Source organism: Columba livia, chromosome Z, assembly GCF_036013475.1.
Source record: "Columba livia isolate bColLiv1 breed racing homer chromosome Z, bColLiv1.pat.W.v2, whole genome shotgun sequence".
In the NCBI taxonomy this organism is placed as follows: Eukaryota; Metazoa; Chordata; class Aves; order Columbiformes; family Columbidae; genus Columba; species Columba livia.
Window position 1 is genome coordinate 18,533,738 of NC_088642.1, and position 22,971 is coordinate 18,556,708.

Consider the following 22,971-nt stretch of genomic DNA (forward strand, 5'->3'; position numbering starts at 1 on the left):
TTCTCAGCTAACTCTGCTCCTTGCCTCTCAGAGCTGGCACATGTTTGGGACAAGTTTGAGACTCAGCAGTGTTTGCACAAAATATAAAGCATCCAAAAAATGACAAACTTACTTGGAAATTGGATTTACGCTGGCCTCAACAACTGTCAAGACTTTACAGTTTTTTATATTTTCTGGAAACTCCTGTATGCCTGCAAAATACAGGGAGACATAGGGAATCAGTCTTAATTTATTAGATTCCACCACAGGCATAACAATAATGCATATAAAACTGCTAGCCATAAAAACCTTAATTCTTTTAGCAACTACTGGACTGGTTCTCTGATATTTCATTTTAGATACCATTTTCATTGAAGAAATAGACTTATACAATAACCATTCTTTTACTATCCTATTCCTAAAGCATTTCATATGGCAGCTTAGCAGGCAGCTCACCAGGCAGCATTACAGAAACAGCACACTAACAATTCCCACTGCTGATTACCAAATATTAAAGTACACATTTATTAATTCTTTTTTAAAAGGCATTCATACACATGGTAGAACAAAGTTTCCAACAGGATCTGTTTGTCAGATGCATGGCTTGTGTATTATTCAGGTAAAGTTTCAAGCATGTTTACAGTTCTGAATAGATAACCCAAAATGTGACATATGCTTGCTGTTTGCTTCAGATTATTTGTAGAGAAGGACTAAAACTGCAGACAATTATGTCTGAAAATTAATACAACAAAGAACCTCTTTGTCCAATGTTATCTTCCGAAACACCAGAGTAAATTTGCAATCCACTTATCTGTCAAATTCATATTTGTGAGAAACTGACAAAGCAGGCCTAGAAAATCCAAGACAGGTATCCGCCATGTCAATAGGAAATCAGTACTGAATCATTCTATTGCCCAAGACTTTCACCTCAATATTTACTATACCATAAAAACAAATAAAACCATAGTTATCACAACTGCAGTTGCTTTCACAAATTATCACTACTTTGTTCTTACACCATGGGACGGGTGTTTTGATTTTAAATAAACTTGTTCTAAGTATAGCAACCATTCATACTGCAGTCCTTCCACTTGGATTAAGAATACACTTTTTTTTTAAGAAAAGCCCATATGTCAGTAGAATAAAATTAGTTCAAAACAACACTATTTTTTCAGATAACAGAAATCTTAGCTCTTTGCCTTTCAATTAATGCATATAATTTTATCTGCATCTGAAGTGCTTTCTCAGGCTTGTGGAGTGGGCTTCCTGAAACCAGGAAACGTGACCACTAAGAAGGAACTCCCCCTGTGGATGCTTGCTTTTAGGCTAGTGAAAACATGAAATGTCATGCTGCTCCAAGCAACATAAACTCCCTCACAGTTCAGCTGCAGAGAGAAAGACAAGAACAGTGTGTCTTCTCATTCAGATGGCAGGTGGGACTTCATTACGTCTCCGCATGTACCTGTTCTGAGAATAATGAAACAAAAAACATGGCAAAGCACCAACTGCTAATGATTTTTTTTTTATTCACATAAGGAATTCCATGGTTTATACTGCTAGCATAGAGCTTTGTGATTTCTATGTTTGTTCACTAACAAGACTGACCTGCTCTATTAGGACTTAATAGATGGCAATACTAGTAGTCAAGGAAAGTAGTCACAACACACATACTTTTACATTAAGTCGATCTGTAATGTTGAAGAGCAAAGTCACCATGCCAACTTTGCCATGAATTCAGCTTAAGCAGGAACACCATTTCTGTCAAAGTAGACTTCAAGGTCTTTCTTGACAGAAACCTTTTTGTCATACTAAATGGTTGAAGTTATTAGTTTTTATTCATACCAGGTGTTATACTCTATTACTGAGATGTGAAAGGCAAGAAAAGCACACTAAGCCACACAGTCAAACCAGGTGTTTAAATACCTCTAATTATCATGGATCCTTTTGGGAAATCACTTGGTGAACTCGAGAACAATAAAATGTAGAAGCAGAGGGGACTAGGAGGAATTGAGCCATCAACTGTAATATAGGCCAAGATTTCTGACACTTTTGTTTTCCTGCCAAGTGTGTTAATATATATGCACACATGTGTAAATAAAAACATAGCTTTATATACACAACTTCAGCCATGTGAAGTTTACTGGGGCTGTGAGTGGAGCTGAAGCAGAATATGATGACGGGGGTACTGATTCAACTCATTGCTCTCATGATTCAAGATCAAAACTAAAGAGGTAATACCTAAAATGTAATGAAGCTTCATTTCTGGAAAGCAGCAGTGATATTTTCAAGTTCAAAGACAGATTTGAAGAAAGATTAGAAAACTACCATAGAAAGCCTAGAAATCTATCTTGCCTACTGCTGTCATATAATCTTTGTATTAAGAGAAACACATTTCCAGGAAATTTAAATATTCATCATCTTAATTCCAGTTGTAGCTAGAAGCCTTTATCACAAAACAAGAATATCCAAACATACAGATGGAAAGCATCTAGCATGTTGCAGTATCCTGAGCCATGGCAGTTGAACAAAAACCTACCACATAAGAGGCCTGTATAGATGAAGTTACGGATGATTTGTATGCAGCAGTCTTTTATTGCCTAATACATACACCAAGACCCCTTTATAGTTGATGATATAATTTCACCTCTTAAAATGAATATCTACATTAACTAGAGTAAACCACTGCTAAACTCTTCCTTGAAGGCAGAGTTGTGTTTCAGACTCACTCCATAACATTAGTTTTGCTCTTGGAATCATACTGAGAGATTTGCTAAGCTTAGTTTCCTGAAAGAGGGTCACACTACTGGCCTTGGCTTGGTCCTCGGATGAAAGATTGCTCTGGTCCAAGAAGTTAAACCTCATGTTTTTAATATTAATATTAGTTTCCACTGCCTGTGTCAAGAATTCATTGAAGCACAGAAGACTTAATTCTGTGATAACTACCTAGAAAAGAAAACACACAGCGCATCTGCAAGAGAGGAGAATGTCAATGCAAACTTGCTTTCAAAAGAGCAGCCAAATAAAATATTAACTATCCAAATAGAGACATGTTAAATCAGCATGCTTTTGTACATAATCGGAGGACTCTACAGTAGTCTCTTGTTTGACTATGCCTTGGGCAAGAGGCAGTAACAGTTCTAACAACAAATTAACAACAGAAATTCAACTGATAGGAGAAAGCTAACAATGAAGGAGCCTGTGAATTTATTTTTGCTTCTTCTTAGGGCCAGGATTGTAATAGTACACATGATCTTTACCAATCTCACTCAACAGTTCGGTAACGGATAAATGGCTGCCTTCATTCCAAAGAGCAGTAAATTGGGAATGACAGCATGAAATATACCTAATGTTTGCAGTACACATTCAGAAGAGAAAAAATTCAGACTACTCCCCTCTACCATGTGACAGGAAGTTGCTTTTACTACCTGGCATTACAACAACCTTCAGATGCTGACTTTTCCTCAGCTGCATTCCTCCTGCATGCTAGAAACATGAAGTTACTGCTGTATTAGTATTCTTTCAGTTCTCTCACCAAGAGAGTGAATTCAAAAAGCAAGTAAGAAAGAAGAGTAAGTAGGAAGGAAGAGAGACACTGGAAACTGATATGAGAAAAGGACAAAGGGCTGTAAAGTGCACTTTAGAAGAGGATCTGTTCCTTCTTTCTCCACTTTCTATCGATCATTAGTGTACTGAATCTTCTTCCCCGTTAAGGAAGTTCAGCAAATGTCAAGGGTCTCTGTGACCGCATCTTACAACACTCCTTTCATAACACTGTGCTATTTAATCCATTTGATAGCCACCCCCACCCTCCATGAGCATCTGATCCAATGAGCCCTGCAAACTGAGATCCACATTCCTTTCTACATTCCATTTTTCTTTTGTGTTTTTTATTGCTTCCTTTCTACACTGATACTGAAGATTACAAGAGGAGGAAGACAGACAGTGCAACAGACTGCTTCGGGGTTAACTAGTCTGTTGCAGCCTTACCCTGCTTTCCTCAAAAAGCATCATATAGACAAGTTTTTTATCCAGCTGTTTCCTACTTTATATGATAACAACCATCACCCCCAACCCATTTCAGTGCTGTAGCTGATTTACAGATCATGCTTACTGTTTTCCAAAGTAGTACAAACCACCACACTTGTGGACTATGACCATTTGCAGAGCACAACAGGACAAAATATAATTTCCTGGTAATCTTGAATTCTAACTACCAGATCCAAACTGAATTGAGAGCAAAGTTCTTTTTGTAGTGTAGTTTTCCAAATAAGTGATATTTACATGATGTTATGCAATAGCTTTTAGTATTTAATTGTCTGTTCCTTCCTCCCCATATTCCTAAATTTCAGGCACTTTTAAACTCTCTGGACAGTTTCTACCAAAAACAACACTAGAACAAACAAAAATTAAAAAGAGAGAGAGAGAGAAAGGCGGGGGCAGTGGAGCTGGGGGAGGACTGGAAGGGCAGGTCTGGAAGATTGTTAAGGAAGATTTGGCAGGAATGTAAGGCAGAGGAATCTAAAATTCTTATCTGGACTAAGCCAAAAGCAGAAAGCATTCATCATTCAGAACTCTACTTAGCAAAAACTCACCAGCTAACCAGCCTAACCTAGAAGTTTTGTTTAATCAGGATCCCAGACCAGCTGTAGCACATGCCCAAAGGGCATACCAAAAAGGTCATACAGGGATTTCGGGTCAATAACCACAAATCTGAAGATAATCAACCTCAGTTCTGGATCACATAACACGGCTGAAATAGGGAATTTCGCTTGATCACTAACTCCCCAGACAGCAATGATTGTTTTGGCACAGCTCCTCAGAGCAAATGTGCACAAATGTCCCTCCCTTTGTTTAGACTGGATTAAGGCAATTGTAAGTATAATTGGGGTCCCACTCACCATCTGGAGTTACACTCATCTCCTCCCCTACATAGCACAATCCTTTCCTGTCTCCAGGGCCAGTGTAACTTGCAGAGCAAGAGAGAAAACTGGGACAACTTTTTCTCTCCATCAGATAAGATTTTTCACTCAAATACTGGCAATTCTGGATTTACAGAAAATTGTGCAAGTCACATCTGCTGCTGGCAGTATCCTTCACTGCAATGGATCCCAGAGCTGACACTCCAGTACGCTGCTGTTTCAGCTCTACTGCAGATTGGGGCTTGCTCTGCTGTTCGTAGTCTAGTCATGTAGTCATATTTTTCTTCACAATCAAATGCTAAAAGTAGTATGCCCAGATTTCAGTTATTGAAAGCATTACTGCTATCCAGCAGCAGCAGTGCCTCCAATCCAAGTTTTACCTCTTCTCACACAGAAATGTTTTTAAAAGGCCCCCACCTGCCCAAAAAAGTATTGATTCATTCCAAAAAAGCGCAGATAAAGAAAATCACTTTCATAATGAGACTTGTGGAAGCCACATGGGTGATGTTCCCAAAGGAGTTTACAGCCAAGATCTCTCAGTTTGTGGGAAATGTGAGAAAAAATAATTTCTCTCCAAACAGTAGGCACACCAAAAAACCCCCTTACTGCAAATAAATGGAACTACAGCCTGCTGTGCACCCATACCACTCTGCATCCTTACAAGTACAGAAGATGCAAACATACAAGCTCTGTTTGCATGAATATGAAAGCAATCTTAATTACATACATTCTTCCCTCAGCTAATCTACTCATCCTGGTCTCAACTTCTGGCCAAGGAGCTATTATATTAGGACCCACCTGAAAGCTGCTTCACCACAAAAAGAGCAGCTTTTGTTTGTTCTTCCACTCAGGTCTCTGCTACAACATGGATCAAATGGCAATAAAAATATTTTCAGAGCTCATGAATACACACCACAGCTCTCCCAAAGATTATGTAAAATCTGTTGCAAAAGCTGAAATTTTAAACTAAAAGCTTAGACTAAAGTACCAGTCACTGTCTGTATTCTTGTATATTTAGATAACTCACTTTAATTTTGGATTTCTGCATATTTTCTGAATTAAAAGCACCATTTTTTACTGTTCAAAGTAAGCAGTGTGTTAGAGCCCAATAAATTCACTGCACAAAGCTGACCCATCCATCCTTTCTTTTCAATGTTCATTCCTCTTTCCAAAATTCTTGAAGGATCCCCTGCCACAGCTGATTTCAAATCAACCAAGATCTCAGGTTGCCACAAGATACCTGGCCAGGCTGCGGGACAGCAGTAGCACCTCTTGCTCAGAGCTGGAGTTGCAGCTTGGCAACTTCACATTGGCCTTCACGTACCTGTGCCTGCGCACAAGGTGGTACTCAGTATGCTGGTCATCAAGCAGCTTTGGAGCCTCTGGCTTATTTAGTGAAAACCTACCCTAAAATCAATCAATCAGTCATTTCAAGGGAAAGGAGCAATCATTGCAAATATACCTTTGTATAGTTCTGCAAACAGATATCCCAAAGCTTTTGAAACCCTCTTTATGTCAAATTAGTTGCTCCTCTTGCACTCTCAGAGTGTCAGAACTGTAAAATTCCTTGCAACTTGGTTTTCCTTGTATACAAGCATTACAGAAGCCATGGCTCTCAGTCTGCCTCTTACTAAAGGCAAAAATATGTAAGCTTGGATACCTGTCAAAGAAAACTATCTTTCTCAATAAGTACAACTCAAAAAATAAATCTGTACACTTGTTACAGACTTAATAAAACACCAGTTTTAATACACTTACATAGCTTTTCATTCTATACTCTCTCCACTTTGTTTACGTGAGGAAGTTCCCTCCCTAGAAAAATTTTTGCTTTTATCAAGGTGTCCCGGGTTTGGTTAAAACAAGACCAATTCTCTTTTAGTGAATTTTCCTTTCAACTAGGTTCTCCTAAGTAACTGCATTTTCCTGAGGTTAGCTGCATGTTTTTTTGGACAGTGCTCGCTATGGAGCTGACAAACAGTAGGAAAAATACAGAGAAAAGGCCCGGGTTTATCCTTATTGCTATGGCAGCCAAGGTCACTGACAAATTTCATCTGCCTGGCATACTCACAGGGAGGGCCAGACAGAACAGGTGACCAAAATTGACCAATAAGGTACTCTATGCCATTCATGTCATATACTACATAAAAGTGGGAGATCACAGGGGTCTCCCTCTCTTTGACCATGGCCAGCATCTGAAGAGAACCCTGACAGTTCTGTCTGTGATCCTCAGCCTGGTCCCAGGCCCTGCATCCCTGAATCCAGTTCAAGTTTACTGCCAAATCCAGCCCAGGACCTCTGGTGCCTGCCTTGCACCACACCAGCTTTACCACAGGGCGTGGCTATGCCCAGCTGGGAAATTCAATATTGCTTTAATGTATTTTGCATTATTTTCTCTTATTAGTAGTATTATAAATAATTTTTAACTATTTTAACTTTTAACTTAGCATTTTAAACTTTCCAGCTTCTAAGTCTCTCTCCCTTCTCCACCTATTCCCTTTCCTTAGTGGGGAGGGAAGGGATTAACAGCATCTGCCACGGGGTTTATTGTCACTCACCAATGAAGGGTGACACAGAAATTGCTAATCTAAAAATCTTTTAAAAATTTTACAAACTTCTGAAAACCAGCTCCACTGGATTTTCTGATTTTTCTTTTAAGTTACTTCACTAGACAATATCTACTTGCAGCTTAGTAAGCAGATTCACCTCTCCATCTTTACTTTGCAAAGTTATTTTCTTCAGTTCTGCACATTCTGAAAGTTGTAAGGTTTCCTTTCTCATTTGTCCTCCCTTTAATGATACTCACCTGCAGGGCTGCAAGCTATGAGTATGCTGGGGACTTCTTTTTTAAGTTTACACAATTAAAAATGGAAGTCAAAGCTTTATTTGGAGGACTGTTTTGAGGTTTTTCATATGGGGAAATAAATAACTTTTGTACAGTCCCAGTAATTATTAACACAAAAATGTCAGTCAAGCTACAAATCTAACAGAAACAAGTTAAACAGTTTTTCATTAAAAAAAAAAAAAAAAAAAGAGTTTAAAAAAAATAAATAAATCAAATACTTCCACAGGGATATCAGGTTTCTCTAGTGAGTTTTAAAAAAAATGTACTCGTATTGTTTGTGATAACTATTATAATTAGATTTACAATAAAATACAGTATTGATAATAGCAATATATTTGGTACTCACATTGTTAACAAGGTGGGTACTTAACTACGTACATTTACTTAATAAAATATTTATTCTCAATTAAGCCAAAAGGTTCTTTTGCAGAATAAGTGTCCACATGTGGAAAAAGCAGAAGTATTAAGACGTAAATTGCCTTTTTATACCTCTGAATGCATTACAAGTCTGAGTCAAGTTTAGTATTACTAAAATTTTTGTTTTGATACCACTTATGAAATTCAAAAGTTTCAGGTTTTAATCAGAAAGCTAAAAAGTCACACCAATTCTGTGATGTTCAGACAGTAATGAATCCTATTTTATACTGTATGTTAGCTTCCTGATCTGTTTAAATGGATAACGCCTCCTCATCACTTTCTACAACAACAATAACTTGCGCTGCTAAAGTATCAGAGCCAATGCAGGCAGAGAAAAGGCAACAGTTTAGTTGGTGTTTTTTATAGTTTTGAGGTTTTTCATTCCTTTTATACACATGTACTGGCACAGCTAGAATACTCCAGCAAGCCGATATGAGTCTTCCAAGCATTCACCTTCAAAGCACCTGAAAGAACTACAATTTTTAGAGTAAGGTACACCCAGGCATACTGTAGCCATGTTCCTTACACAATATAAAGGAAAAGGAGTCTGAGTAGCAATATGGATTCCTAAATGCCTTTTCTCTGGAAAAAAAAAAAATCTATTTTTTTAAAAGTTTTTTTTAACCAATAATGCTACTTCTTGAAGACATGCCTGACATACTGATTTTCATAAACCTAAACATGTCAGGGCAGGGTAAAACTGCAAAATGTGGAACACTGGGAAGGTTGTGGGCAGCAGTTTTGTTCATAATGCTGTCCTGGACAATTACCAAGGTTCACGTTGTTTCCAGCTATGTCTAATTCACGGCTGGAGTGACTCACCTGAGTAACCTGAAACTGAAGTGTAACATAAACATGTAAAACTGCTCTGCTTTTTTCCCCCCAATCTCCTGCCACCCTGGGTAGCAAATTCAGTGTTGTCTATCCAGTCACTTTTGGTTGACACGTGATGACTGTCGCTCAAAGCACATCCCTTTACAAAAACAAAGGTACATTCTGACTTGACGTGCAAATCCATCCCTAAAAACACCATAATTATTTCTACAGTACCCTTTCTGCGTTACAACAATGTTTTAGAGTTCACTATGAGATCTGTATTAAACTTATTTCGACTGCATTGAAATACTAGTCTGTTCACATCCTCTCTTACACACAGAAATCATTTAATTCTGCAAAGACAGACAACACATTGAAGAAAAAACACTGTAAACACTTGAATAAAGAACTTTAAATAGAATAGCTGCCTACATTTAGGATAAATTTATGACTTCTAGATAATAATACATTATAATAAAGCTACAGACTCAAGAGTCAGCAGCGGATCAATTATCTTTTATTTCACTATCATGGATGATATAAAACTCCTGCTCCCATCTGCCCTTCCCCACCCGTCCCAGTAGATGCAGAGAAAAGCAAATTTACAGCAGGTTATCTTTGTATTCATGATCTTCCTCTCTCACTTCTCCCTGCAGAAAATAAAACTTGGATCTGTCTCCCTATTAACTATGAATAATTCTCATTTTCTTTGAAAACCATATTCCTAACTGCACCAGATGGGCAACATAAGACTAGATACTCGCCTGAATTCTCATTTTCCAACTCACCAACTTCTGGCACACAGCATACTAAAGCTATTTTGCCAAATCAGCAGATGATTTTAAAACACTGAAGAAAACATATTTGGTCTAAATTTGCATCTGTTAACAACATTCTTTAAAATTACTTAAAATAATTTTATAGACAGATGGGGGGGGGGGTATATGTTTGTTTTATTTGATTTGGTTTGTGTATTTTCCCATGAACATTCCTTGCAATGCAGACTGACAAACTGACATGTTTAAATTTGCTGTAACATTGCAGTGAAAGAGAATCGCATCTCAATATCTAACAGAAAACTGAAGACACTTTTCTTTACAACCAACCATGTTTATTTTTGTCTTGCTAGTTTTTTTCTTGCTATTTAATCCTCCAAAGGCCTGAATAATACAGAACTTAAAAAAATCTTTGTTCTTTTACCATCTGCAACCAGGGAAAACCAGACCATCTCACTGTTTCCCACTATGCTAACTTCATAGTCATAAGTAATTTCAAGCACATTTCCCAGCCTTCCAGGAAAGCCTGTTTTCCCTGGCAGTCATCTCATGGCATGCTTCAGCTTTTGAAATCACTTCATTCTAGTAACCTGTAAAGCTAACTCTTCTGACCATTTATATGTCCTCACACACCGTACATGATCGCTTTTCTCTTCTTCAAAGAAGAGGTAAAAGTATTTCCTTGACCGCCCTTCCACATTGTGCTAGGTGCAGGCTGAGGCTGGCATCCCAGAGCCTTAGAAGTTAAGAAACCCTGAAAGAGACAGATTTAGGGGCAAAGAGTGGTGTTGTGTAGGGGTTTTTTTGGTGCTCTGTTTGTGTTTTGTTTGTTTTCCTCCTGTACAACTGTTGATACATTAAATAATCTGGCCACAGAGGATTTTAAAATTTTTAATTTTATTTTAGCTTCATAAATAAACATTCAGTTTTCTAGGTGGGTCTTACATTCTGTGTGCTGCAAGTTCTTTCTAGGATGTAAGCCAGTAGGACTCAGAGATAAGGGCATCTCTAGATGCTTTATAGACTCCAGGATGTAATTTTTCATATAGAAACGTAGTTTATCTATTGTAACCTTTGTTCAAGTATCATTTCATCTTTGTGACTAGGACAGCATCAAGCTTTAGGTAAAAGTTTCAAAGCTGAAGCATACCTGGAAAGAATCAGGTTAAAATGCCATAAAAGAACAACTGATGTACTTACTACCAAAAAACTATAGAATTTATTGCCTATTGCTAAGACTAAAGGCAAAGCTAAAACTAATTCTGTCACATGCTTACTGCACATACAGCAGCAGTTCAGTATTTTAAGCTACATCTATGCCATGACCTCTTCAGCAGCCATGAATAATAAATTCCAAACCAAACGCTTGTACAAAGACTTCTGTATACTCCAGAACACACAATCATTAGAGGTTTGTACTCTGTAGCTCAGCACATGCCTCAAGATGTACATCACTTCAGGCAAAGACTAGATATATTGACAGGGGAGAAGTCAAACCAAGACTACTAAATAAAAACCCCACCCTGTCTGGCTCAAGAAGGCCCAAAACCAGGAGCTGCTATACACTGCGAGCATACAGTGAAACATGCATGTCTGCTGGCTTTCCATATTTTACTAAATCTTCCCCAGACCTCTGCTTTTTGTCACTCTTGAGGACAGGACACTCAACTAGATAAATCCTTGTTCTGACTAAATATTATTAAATAAGCATCCACCTTTGCATATCTGGTGTCTCTCTGTTACAGTTTTATATATTGTACGTATGAAATCAGACACATTTAAATCTGAAATTAAAAAGGCAAGACCTTTCAAGAGCTACTAAAATGTCAAAAATATTGCTTTCTTGGACTAATACCTTTTCTGTAACAATCTATTGCCTTGAAGAATCTGCAATTTTGATCTTTCATCTAAACATCAAATATTATGCACAGATATGTGTATGTATCTAGTTCTACTTGGAACTGGATGATTTACTGTGCAACAGGTCTCCTTCTGTGGGCCAGACTGCAATTCATGCGGTAACTTGAACACATTTTAAAGTTGAAGCTTCATTCTTCATTTTTGTTTCAGCTCTCTAGAATTAAATTATTCTCTTTGGTCAATACATTCAAATTCTGCCTACACCACGAACAGCTCAACTATCTTACACAAAAATCCTATCAAATTTCATATACAGTGGTATTTGAAAACTACAGTCTTAACTAACTCTTCTTCTAAAATGCAACCTTTAAAACTAAATGCATTTTTGATCTAAAGGCATCTGCACAGTATGACTTAGCTCCATCCACATCAGAAGAAAACACGGTTTATCAATACTACAAGAAAAAAACAGGAACTATCACCTTCCCCTGCCACAAGCACAGGAATCTGAAAAGCACACTCAGTCATTTTAGAATCTGGCATCTTTCATCATCCTGCGCTAAGACTGATGATTAAGCTTCAGGTTGGTATTTTTTTTTCAATAAATTAAGGGAAATAAATTCCTGTACTACCCACCAAGTCTACTGCTTCCATATTTTATTCTTTCAACATCTATAGAGAAAAAGGAAGAATCAGAGATTTTGAAAATAGTCTTGGAAAACTATTAAAGCCCCTCTTATTTGGCTCTATTAGAGACACACACCAGAACAATCGTGGACAGTGGGAAACTGAGCAGTAAATTCTTACCAAAAGAAAAAGAGACACAAGGAAATAGAATAGGCTTGCAGTTGTCAAGAGAAAAATGTTCCATGGTTGCCACAGTAGACTGGTAAACAGAAAGGGACTTAAGCCAACAAACTGAAGTCTCAAATAACATCAAGTTTACTACAGAACAAACAGCACTATTTCTTGCCTCAGGGTAAGGTAAGAAATACAGGGACCCTGTACTTGTTTTTGACAAAGAGACACCAATTTGTTGGTTTTGTTTTGAGTTTTACAGAGCTTTCAGGAATAGTGGGAGACATGATGTACCAAGTAAACAGGCATGTGACCTCAGGACTATTTTTGCTGTGCAGTATTAGGCAGAGAAGCTATCCAAACTGTGATAAGGCTGAGAACAGGCACATGATAATAGTTTAAATAAGCTTCTGTCCTATCATTTCTCTGAAAGGTGTTGAAAACAAAACCAAAACAACCCCTAGATAACAGAGCTTCACAGTTTAATGGGATAGTGCATGGTTCAGCTATTGCTTCCTTAAATTCTTTGTATGCCTCAGAGGAACAAGTGCTCTTTCAGCAGCTCTCTGAAGGCTTAGCTAAAGGTTACGCCATTTTGGACAGACAAGTAACTCTCTAGCTGGTAAGTGACCAGCTGCCTATTTACGTCCATAAGCAAAGGAATTTGCCAGCTCTAGAACTCAAATGCCCTTTTGCTGCTTTAAAGTCTTCTGCATTAAGAACTTGTGTTGGAAACAGTTAATCCTTTCAACAGTTCAGCCTAGGACAAAAAGATGATTCTTTCCCTGTTGTGTGTCACTGTAAAATTTTAAGGCCAGTGTTCTCTAAGAAAGACTATTAATCCACTTGTACCAGGAACAGAACAGTGACAATCAGGTCAATTTATCACACTAAATGCTGTGTTCATTAGGCAGAAATAAAGCAACAGTTTAAGTACAGACTAGGCTACAATGGACAATCAAAGAGAATGCCAACACCTAAACAACTAGAACAATTTCTTAATAAAGCAGAACTTACTTAGCTATGTGAGTAATCATCAGCTAGCTGTCCTAATAAAACAATGAACATGATAAAATCTTTAGCATATTTATGCAATTTGTATTTTCAAATATGATTTCAAGGAGAGGTCCTCGTACTTCACATTGAGTTAGTATGACAAGACTATTATATCCTCATCAATCACCATGACTGAACTTTTTTTTTCTCTCAAATAAGCCACACAACTAAGTCTGATGACAATATAAGTGACTTCAGTTTCTTCACAGTTGCTCACATCTGCCAGCTTGCCAAAGCAGCACCATTAATAAAACCCCTTGTACACAATACTTGGCTGACAATGTTTCATAATTTATAGAAGGCTGACTCACACAGAATGATAGATTTTTAACAAGTCAGACAGGTGAACCAGTCATTGTCCATAGTCACTTTTCCCCATGTGAAAGAAGTCAGCATCCCCAGAGCAGGACAGCAAAGCAGCCAAGTCCTACTCTAATTTTCAGGTAGCTCATTAAAATAAACTGAAAACAATATTCATATGAAACAAAATATAACAATGGAATCCAGCCAAATAAATTATAATAAAATTATATTTATAAAAATATATAAACTCTATTATAGCAAATTATGAGGAAAGCCACTAAAAGTAATACATTCAAGCATATGCATTTTGAGAGAATGTAAAATACAGTATCAGTTTTCAGTAATTAATCTCATTGTACAAACTAATTAATTTTATACAATTAAATATCACAACCAGATCATAAAAAAGCATCTTGTAACTTAAGCAGTGATTTGAAGTAGTAATTTAAAATTTACTAGCTGTGTAGCTTCTAAAAATTATACTTTCAGTAGTGTCTTTGTTTAGTGAATGGTGATTTGCCTTCTGGCTACGCCAATATAATAAATGAAGTGACTTACCGTTCTTGCTGACATCCAGTTCCCTGAGATTAATGAGATTTGCAATGGATGCTGGCAATGTGGTTAGATCATTGTCTGGCAAACTCAGCTTGTGCAGAGACTGACAGTTAAAAAGTTGCTATTGAAACAAAGAAAAAAAGTGAATGCAAATTTCTTCCAGTTTCCTTTACATAGCTTTTGTTTTTAATTCCCTTAAACTTCCGACCTTTCAGCTTGAAGGCCAGACTGCTTAGATTTTCTGACTACAAAAACTTTATTTAATTAGTTTTATTCAAAATTGACTAAGTTTGCAATGCTTAGGAAGGCAAGACTGCAAACAACCACAACAAGCCACCAGTTATGTTTAACACTTCTGACAAATCCCTTCCAGTATCTCAGAAATTATGACCTATAGTTACATAGTCCTGCAAACATTGCAAAATACAAGGTATTTCAAAAAGATGGACCAAATTTGAACGCAGTATGATTTAAAATTGGGTCCATCTTTTTGAAACATCCTGTATTTTCCATAGCAGACATGCCATTTAATACAGAGGTACAGTTCCTCCAAAAAAAGAGAAAACTAAATTGATAGATGCCTTTTTTAAAGTCAAATAGTTCTACAACACAGGATTTGAGTAGATATTGATCTCTAAAAACTTACTATTTTATTCTGTTATATCTTACAATATTTTTCCCTTCCATAACTTCCTAGCTCAAGTACACAAAAATCCAACAGAATTAAGATGAAAACTACTGAAAGCTTGAGCTAAGGATATAAAAACCTATACAATCTCTTCTGTACACATATATTGTAATTTGTTAACAAATACTAGTTCAGTGCCAGATCTCTTCCCATATGCAACGTACCTTAAAATTCTTACCCAAAAGCTTTACAAATTGACAAAACGGGGCAAGTAATAGCAGTGTAATGGAAGAAAAATCGCTAAATGGTATGTAGGAATCTTATAGAGTACACAATAATATCTGTAAGAAAGTGGTTGAAAAGGTTCATCTGAACAATTTATGATGAACATTCCTTTTCCAACAGTTTTGGATAAGATCATTCATAAATACCTTCATTGACTGTTCTTTTATTTTGGAATTCTGAGAAAAGACCATATGAAACCAGGAAGTGTTCTATGACTAAAAAAAAATTATCCCAATGAACATCATAGCAAGAGGTTTAGTTCTACCAAAATTTCTTTGATTTCTCTCAGTTGCGAAGTCCATTATTTCAACCATAGACTGTTGAACAAGCGCCATTCATGTTATGTTTGCATATACCACCCCAGAACAAAAGTCAACATAAATTAGCAAGATGGACAGTTCAAGGAATGAGCTTTAACTTGCCCCCGATGTTTCCAATTCCTCTGAAATGTGCACCAGTTAGTACTCACTGATATCATTAAGGCTTTGAAGAGTTACAAGTTACTTAGGATATTAGATGGACAGGAGAACTTTGATGAGCTCATGTGTTTTGGAGCCATTCCATAATTTCAGTACTTCAAGCAACAATATGTACTTAAAACTCATCCCTGAAAATAATAATCTGGACTCCTGCAATCATCACAATTTCCCCGACTAGTCAGGTGAAAGCAAATGCAGCAGAAGGAATTGCAAAATTTCCTAAAGGAAAAGAGGAAGGAGGAGAGTTTTGTATGGTGTTGACTTTGTAGTTGTTCCTTTTGTTGTTATTTTTTTAATGTTTGCACATTAGATGACTAAGAGGGTCATCACTAATGTTAGTAAACACCACCAGTCATATAATTAAGGCCTATTTTACTGCAGAATTACAATTTCTTCTGAATATAAATGTGAGAGGGAAAAGTAAAACTGCTACAGTTTGAGCTTTTCAGCTCAAATTCACACCGTGGCACTTGGGATAAACAGGGTACCTTTTCACACAAGATGAAACTATTTCAAATGCCCGGTCACTTTTGAAAGAGAGACTACACACCAGTGGTTCATGTAAAGCAAAGTTGTTCTCTACCACCATTTATCTCTCCACTGCAGTTTGTTCATGCTGTATCCACAGACAGTCAAATAAATTAATGAGCTATACCATAAGAACCAATTTTTGAAGTTTGATGGAATTCTGAAAAGACTGGGTTTAACAAAAAACAAAACAAAAACCACACCACCACCACCACAACAACAAAAACCCAAACAAACAAAACCAAAATGAAAACACAAAGCAGTCTCACACACTGACAGGCCATTTCAGCGATTTGGTTGACAAGACAGCCCCAAACCTGTTGTGTCATCACATACAAAGGGCAGCAGACTGCAAAACATGGGATAAGAACACACCACCAAGAGCAACAAGGAAAGCAGAAGAGTGGGAACATTTTAACTAGGCTTCAGAAGGCTGGAGACAGCCTAATAAGTACCGCACCCTTCGTCTGAAATGGCTTAATTAGAAGGCTTTTTCAGAGTTAAAAAGACTAAATGAAAGTTTGGATTAGGGAAAAGACATACACAGCTTGAAACTCTGGCTTCAGATCAGCTAGGATCATTTCAAACGTCACAGGCCTTCCTTCTTTATTGTGAAAATTGAAAGTGTAGTAAAAATAATGACCAAAATTACTTAAGAGCTGAATAAAAAACCTTAGCTTCTCAAAAATAAGCCTATAAGGCTTATTTTATTAACACAAAGCAAGTGTAGGCTATTACAGGCCCCTACAGTTCAACAAAGAAAAGCAAAAATGAACAAAACATAAATGTTTGAGCAGTCTTTCTAATTGCTTGGATAATTTAATCTCAGACTAGACCAAGGAAAGCGGTAGACTGCCCACCTCTCCATTTACTCATGTACCAAAATGGGATTTCATATAGGAATTGACTAATGAAATGAAATAGCATGTAAATAGAAAGGGAAGACAAAGAACTAACTGCTTCTTCTTGTCTAAAACACCAACATGCATCCATTTGATTGCTACAGTACAGACTTTCTTCCTCTTTTAAGATTATTAAAAGGAATTTCTTAGATAATTACAAGTTCGGGAGGACAATGCTCCCTTAGTTCTTACGATTTGGAAAACAGGAATTTAATGCAAGAAGAGTTCAGAAGTTTTCCCTTTTTTGGCTAATAAATGTATTTTATTCTGTTTAAGCATCCAATTTTATTCTTCTCCAATAAAGAACAAGACAAGGGAACAAAGTTATGAAATCATCTGAAAAACATCCTTAAAGGCTGATACAAAGTCATCAAAAGCAAGATACTAATACCTAAAGTTACTAAGTTAGAAATATCTGCTTGGGAAGAGACAAAAATAAAATACAGGAAGTTCTCAACTGTAACAGACTTTGACAAAATGTCTAGTTTTAACTCATATATTATTAGCTCTATTCAACATACAACTACAGATTTTCACTAATGGCTTCTGAGGAGCCTTTAAGGCTGAACTTTCAAAAGCATGCAGCTGGTTTAAGTCAGTTTTACTGCAATCCAGGATTTCTGATAACTGTCAAGTTACTACCCTGAAAAAAAATTGTTTCATTTATCTTTCAAAAAAAATCCAAATGAGCAAAACCTGAAGTAGTTATAGCAAATTTTTCAAAAATCTAACAAAACTTCTATAGTTGTCCTGCATGATAATGAAGATTTGCACACAACTTATATAAAATAATTTCAAATATTTAGTCTTTCATCTAACTACTAAGTTTTTAACTCAATCAAGTCAGGACCTAGTAATGGAAACAAGTCTATTGCAATCATCACTTTGTACTTCGTAAAAGAATCACTAGCAAAAATTCTCATTCTTTTATCTAGTTTACTGCTAATTCAGCATGCAGTTTGTCTTCAAATTTCAGAACAAACAAATACTAATTTACATAATAAAGATGTAATCAAAGTGGCATTTCAGCTCTCTAGTTTTTGAATTTAAGTAATCTGAGGTACTTCAGAAAGTGTCTTCAGTCACAGATCGAAGAAGAAAGCAGACTTCAAGTGAATAGATACTTTGGACTGTACCTATCATTTGTGGGCACAGAAATCAGAACATGTATCTTGCTTTTTCTAATCTTCACGTGTTATCAGAGATTCAAAATAATGCTGCAGGGAGTTGAACACAGTTAATCAGTTTGAGCAGACACTGCTACAGAAATAAATTAGCCTGCCTCTTCTGCTCTGTACCTCTCTTGGGCTGGATCAGTCGCTTGAGCAGTTTCATCCCAGTTCATTAGCAAACTAGTCAAGCTGGAATGCATAAACATTCCTTCTACCATGGCTGCTGCTTCTGAGACCAAAATTTACTAAAAAAATACTTGGCAAACTGGAGCCTAAAAGCTGAAGGGGAAGGTAGACACTATCAACTTCTACCATGCTGATGAAGTAACAGTTAATAAAGGTAAATAAAAGGAAAACTACCCAACATACCTTTGGAAGCTCTTCAATCTGATTAGCATCTAAATAGAGTTCTTCCAAGGTCTTTTCAAAAGTAAAAATCTCCTTAGGCACCTGTTCCAGGCTGCAGTGAGAATAATCAAGTGTAGTGACCGTTTCCTCCTCTCCACGCAGACAGCGGCATGGCACCAGCCGCACAAACAAATTCCGCTTTGTTGTCATTTTCAGGCACTGTAAAACAGAAATGGATTGATTTTAAAAAGCAAGACAACTTCAGAAACATTCACTTGGGCAGCATCTCAAACTTTCACTGGCTGCTAAATACTTAAAAAAGAGAGACATATACACATATCTGCATGTGCGTCTGTATACACGTTGGGTGGGGCAGAGAGAAAATGTATGTGTTTTCTTTTAAACACAACAGATATTTTGCAGCATTAAATGTGGTTAGAACACCTACAGACCCCAGAAGGTGAACACAAAATTTAGTCTGTAACCTGTCACTTGCTCACACAGCTCTACGTTGCAATTTTGAAGCAGCAGTTCTGAAGTGTTACTTGTGTTTTTACAATATAGCTTATGCCTACCTTTACAGAGTTTACTGGGACAATATTTTTGCTTAAAATAAGAAAATCCCCCCTTTACATAACATTCAAATACAGCTATAGGAAAGCTTTTTTGTTTTTGCTATGAATTAAATTAATTTAGTGTAACTTAATTTCAAATACCTCATTAAAAGACAGAATACAACAAGAAGAATCAGCGTGGTTTCTACCAGCTGGTCTGTCTACAGTTTAAAAGGGAAGGTTTCCAAGTACATAGATAAAGAAATTACTTCTTGCAACTTTATTCAGTTTGGAAAGCTTCAACACATCTTGCTGTGCACACTGGAACTATGGAAACTTCGCCTTGCTATGGAAGTGTGTATTTCTTCCTTTAAACTCAACCATTGCTACAACAGTCTCCCCTACTATCCATGGCTTCTACAATGTTTTTACCTAACAGGAGACAGCAAATCTAAATGGAGCAAACCTACTAGCTGATTACTGACAGCATACACCAGCCACCTTCTGCCCCTTTTCTCCTCAGCAAGTACACCAGTTTAGGTCTCTTTCTCTAATTAGCAACAAATTTTCACAAAATTAAGAAATAATCATCTTCAAAATGTCACCTCAACTTTCAAGTTTGGCTGAAATCAGATGACAAAGTCAATAGTTTTTAAGGAAGGACCAACATGTGCAGATGGACAACACGATCATGTAAGCTTCATTTCCTCAGGAAACTCATCTAAAAATAAATACTTTTCCAAAACAGCACTGAGTACTTATTTTATCAAACTGCTAACACTTCCAAATTAAAATGTTACTTCTGTTTTTTTTAATCTCTATTTGGCCGGGGGGGCGGGCAGGGAGGGAGCAGGAATTGCAGAAATTAGATTTCAACTTCTGGACAGTAAAGTGCCAAAAGTGTCTTTTGGACATTATTAGCAGACTGTGCTTCAACTTTCAAACAGTACATTGGTAATACAGGAAGAAAATAAAATACCAAGGCCACTGCATTATACTAAGTCACACACTGAGAGGCTCCTCTTCTTATTTAGACAAGAAATAAGCCATGCGCTTGGACTTTCCCCTATGAGCAGCTTGGACTTTCCCCTATGAGCAACTAGCTTGCCAAGTACTTCACAGGATGTTTTAGTTTATATGACAACAGGTAGAGGGATTGCTGTGCTGTTTTCACTAAACAGATGTACAACTTGCTAGGATTTCGTTACAATATTTGTTATTTATCAGAACACTTAATACTTCCCATAAAACTCCAGGCATGTTATTTAAATAAAAAGTGATCTAAAAATCAAAATATTTAACTGTATTGCAATGTAAAGTGATGCCAAAGGTGCTACAGAAGCTGATGTCCTCACTGGTTCAGAGCTACCCATGTCTTGTTTAAACCTCAGAGCATCCATGTGAAAAAAACATGAGGAACTCCACAGTCAACACTGACAAAAGAAAAAGCCCTTAACAAAAACAAATATAATCTCATTTTGTTATTACTTCAGAGATCCGCAGAGCTGTGGAAAAACACACCACCTCAGCAAGAAGCACCAACCAGCAGCAGTCTCTTCAAACAGGAGCACAAACAGAGGAGCAAACACCTTGGGAACAAGCACAGGAAGCAGCAACTGTACATGTGAGTTGCGTACCAGAAGTCTGGCAGGGGAAGACACACGTGTTATCATACCTGCTGCAGCCATCAATAAGGTCCCTTCATCCAGTCATTTCAACTTCTAAAAATTACGTTAGGTTTCCAGAATATGCAAGTTTTTTTACATGGTTCATATAAATAACAAAGCAAGATGCTTTTTTATTCAAATCCCTCCAAAAGAGCATATATTACTCTGTTTGCCCCCTATTTTCAATGGCTGTACTATTCATACCTAGTCTTGCTTGCTCAGGTCTCAACAGCTTCTGAGGCAATAAAAGTCATAAGGCATAATAATGTAAAATATACATACAAAATAAAGGACTAAGTTAGGAAAACAAGGCAAGAGGTATCTTGAGCCTTTTTTTTTTTTTTTGGGGGGTGGGGGTTGGCAGGGGGGATTGAAGAGTTGAGGAAGAAGGGGTTTTTAAAATATCACAGATATCCACAGCACTGTAAACATGGATCAGTAAACAACTGCCTGTGCAATATCACAGTGTTGGGTCTTATCTCCAGTCAGTTATCATGCCAGTTGAAGGATCTAAACCCACAGCTCACGTTCCAAGCCAAAATAGTCAAACTCATATTCAAGTATCAAATAAATAACCCTCCCCCAAAACCACAGATCTGACCAACTTGAGTGTAACTATAGTGCTTCAAAAACCAAGGAATCAAGAGAGCACCATTTAAGTAAATGTAGGAAACTACACAATGTGATTTAACTCAAATTTGTCTTGTGTTCATTCAAACTTTACTTCTACACATATGTGAACAATTGTTCAGCACTGATGTTCTGCAACAGAGATGTCTGCCAATACTAGAAAATATGTGTAGTAGAACAGTCACAGCAAGTATTGCACACCACCACTCCTCTGCAATACACATTTTTGTATACAAACAGTCAGATACACACACCCTTCCCTGTCTGACTGTCTGTCCACCTATCATGTGGTAAGTTGCCCAAGGAGAAAAGCTGTAATGGAGGAAAGAAAGGATGTTACTACAGAAGAGAGTCCACTGTTAAAATTATCAAACACAGAAAATGTGATGTTGCACAGAACATGTGCTTTTCTCATATTGCTCTAAATATAACTTCTCCATGGCTAGTTTGGGTAAATACACATAAGGTAGAAGGGAACATGAGGTATAGCACTGTTTCCCTTCCCAGAAAACAGTGAAGCCTAGCAAGCAGAAGAATCTTTGTTTCTTAAAACTTCACAACATCAGACCAAATTGTTGTGGGTTTTTTTGTTTGTTTGTTTGGGGTTTTTTTACTTCTTGAAGGAATAGAAAGGAAAAAGCATTGCTATAATCAGAAGCTTTTCTTTGTAATCATTACAGGCTCAAAAGTTGGAAAGTATAAGGGAGAATTAACTGTGTTCTGTTTGTGAAGTCTTAATCTATTAACCCCAAAAATTCAGTGTTCAAAAAAGATCTAGTTTAAATTTAAATGTTTGCTAATTATAAACTATCAGTTTTCCTATTTTTTTTTTCTGTGTGAATAATTTTTAGCATTTGTTTCACATCTCCTCTTCCAAGATTATTTCTATTTGAGGATCACACCTCAGATTCAGAGAAGCCATAGTATCTGTAGTAAACTCAAAAATAGGTGGTTTAAACTAAACAGATATGTGCATTTGTCCTGGTTTTATTAAAAAACAAGTTTTTCTTTTAGTGAATTTGCCTGTCAGCTAAAGCTTTCATACTAGCTGCATTTTCCTGGAGAACCAGATACATGTTTTGGTAAACATAGCAATGGAATGCAAACTTATTGATAAGCATGAATGGACATCTTGCAAGAGGGACAACGAGAAACAAGTGACCAAGAAACTGACCAACTGTGTGTAACATTCCATTCACGTGAATACTTGATATAAAAGAGGGAGATCACGAGGATCTCATCCCTTTTCCCTTTTTCCTTATGGCCGACATTAGGAGAGGACCTTGCTGGTCATCCCTGCAAACTGAGGCCTAGTGAGAGACTGAATCCAGCTCCGGCTGGCTGCAGAGTCCAGTCCAGGACTTCGGGTGCCGGCTCTGCAGTTGCTGAGACTTTCAAGATTGGTTTTGTATATTTTGTATTATTTTCTCTATTCTTATTAGTAGCATTAGTAAAAC

At 37.0% G+C, this 22,971-nt stretch overlaps 1 protein-coding gene across 19 annotated transcripts in view; it reads right to left on the bottom strand.

Annotated features, from left to right (window-relative positions):
- The window catches only part of ERBIN (erbb2 interacting protein), a 117,911-nt gene that overhangs the window by 46,836 nt on the left and 48,104 nt on the right, over positions 1-22,971 (bottom strand). For all 19 annotated transcript variants that reach the window (XM_065047451.1, XM_065047450.1, XM_065047445.1 and 16 more), the window contains 3 exons: positions 18,685-18,882; positions 14,325-14,442; positions 113-191 (listed from right to left, as the gene is read on the bottom strand). In XM_065047451.1, coding sequence (XP_064903523.1) covers positions 113-191; positions 14,325-14,442; positions 18,685-18,873 — 386 coding nt within the window. In that variant the 5' untranslated portion in view covers positions 18,874-18,882. The remainder of the gene's footprint in view (positions 1-112; positions 192-14,324; positions 14,443-18,684; positions 18,883-22,971) is intronic.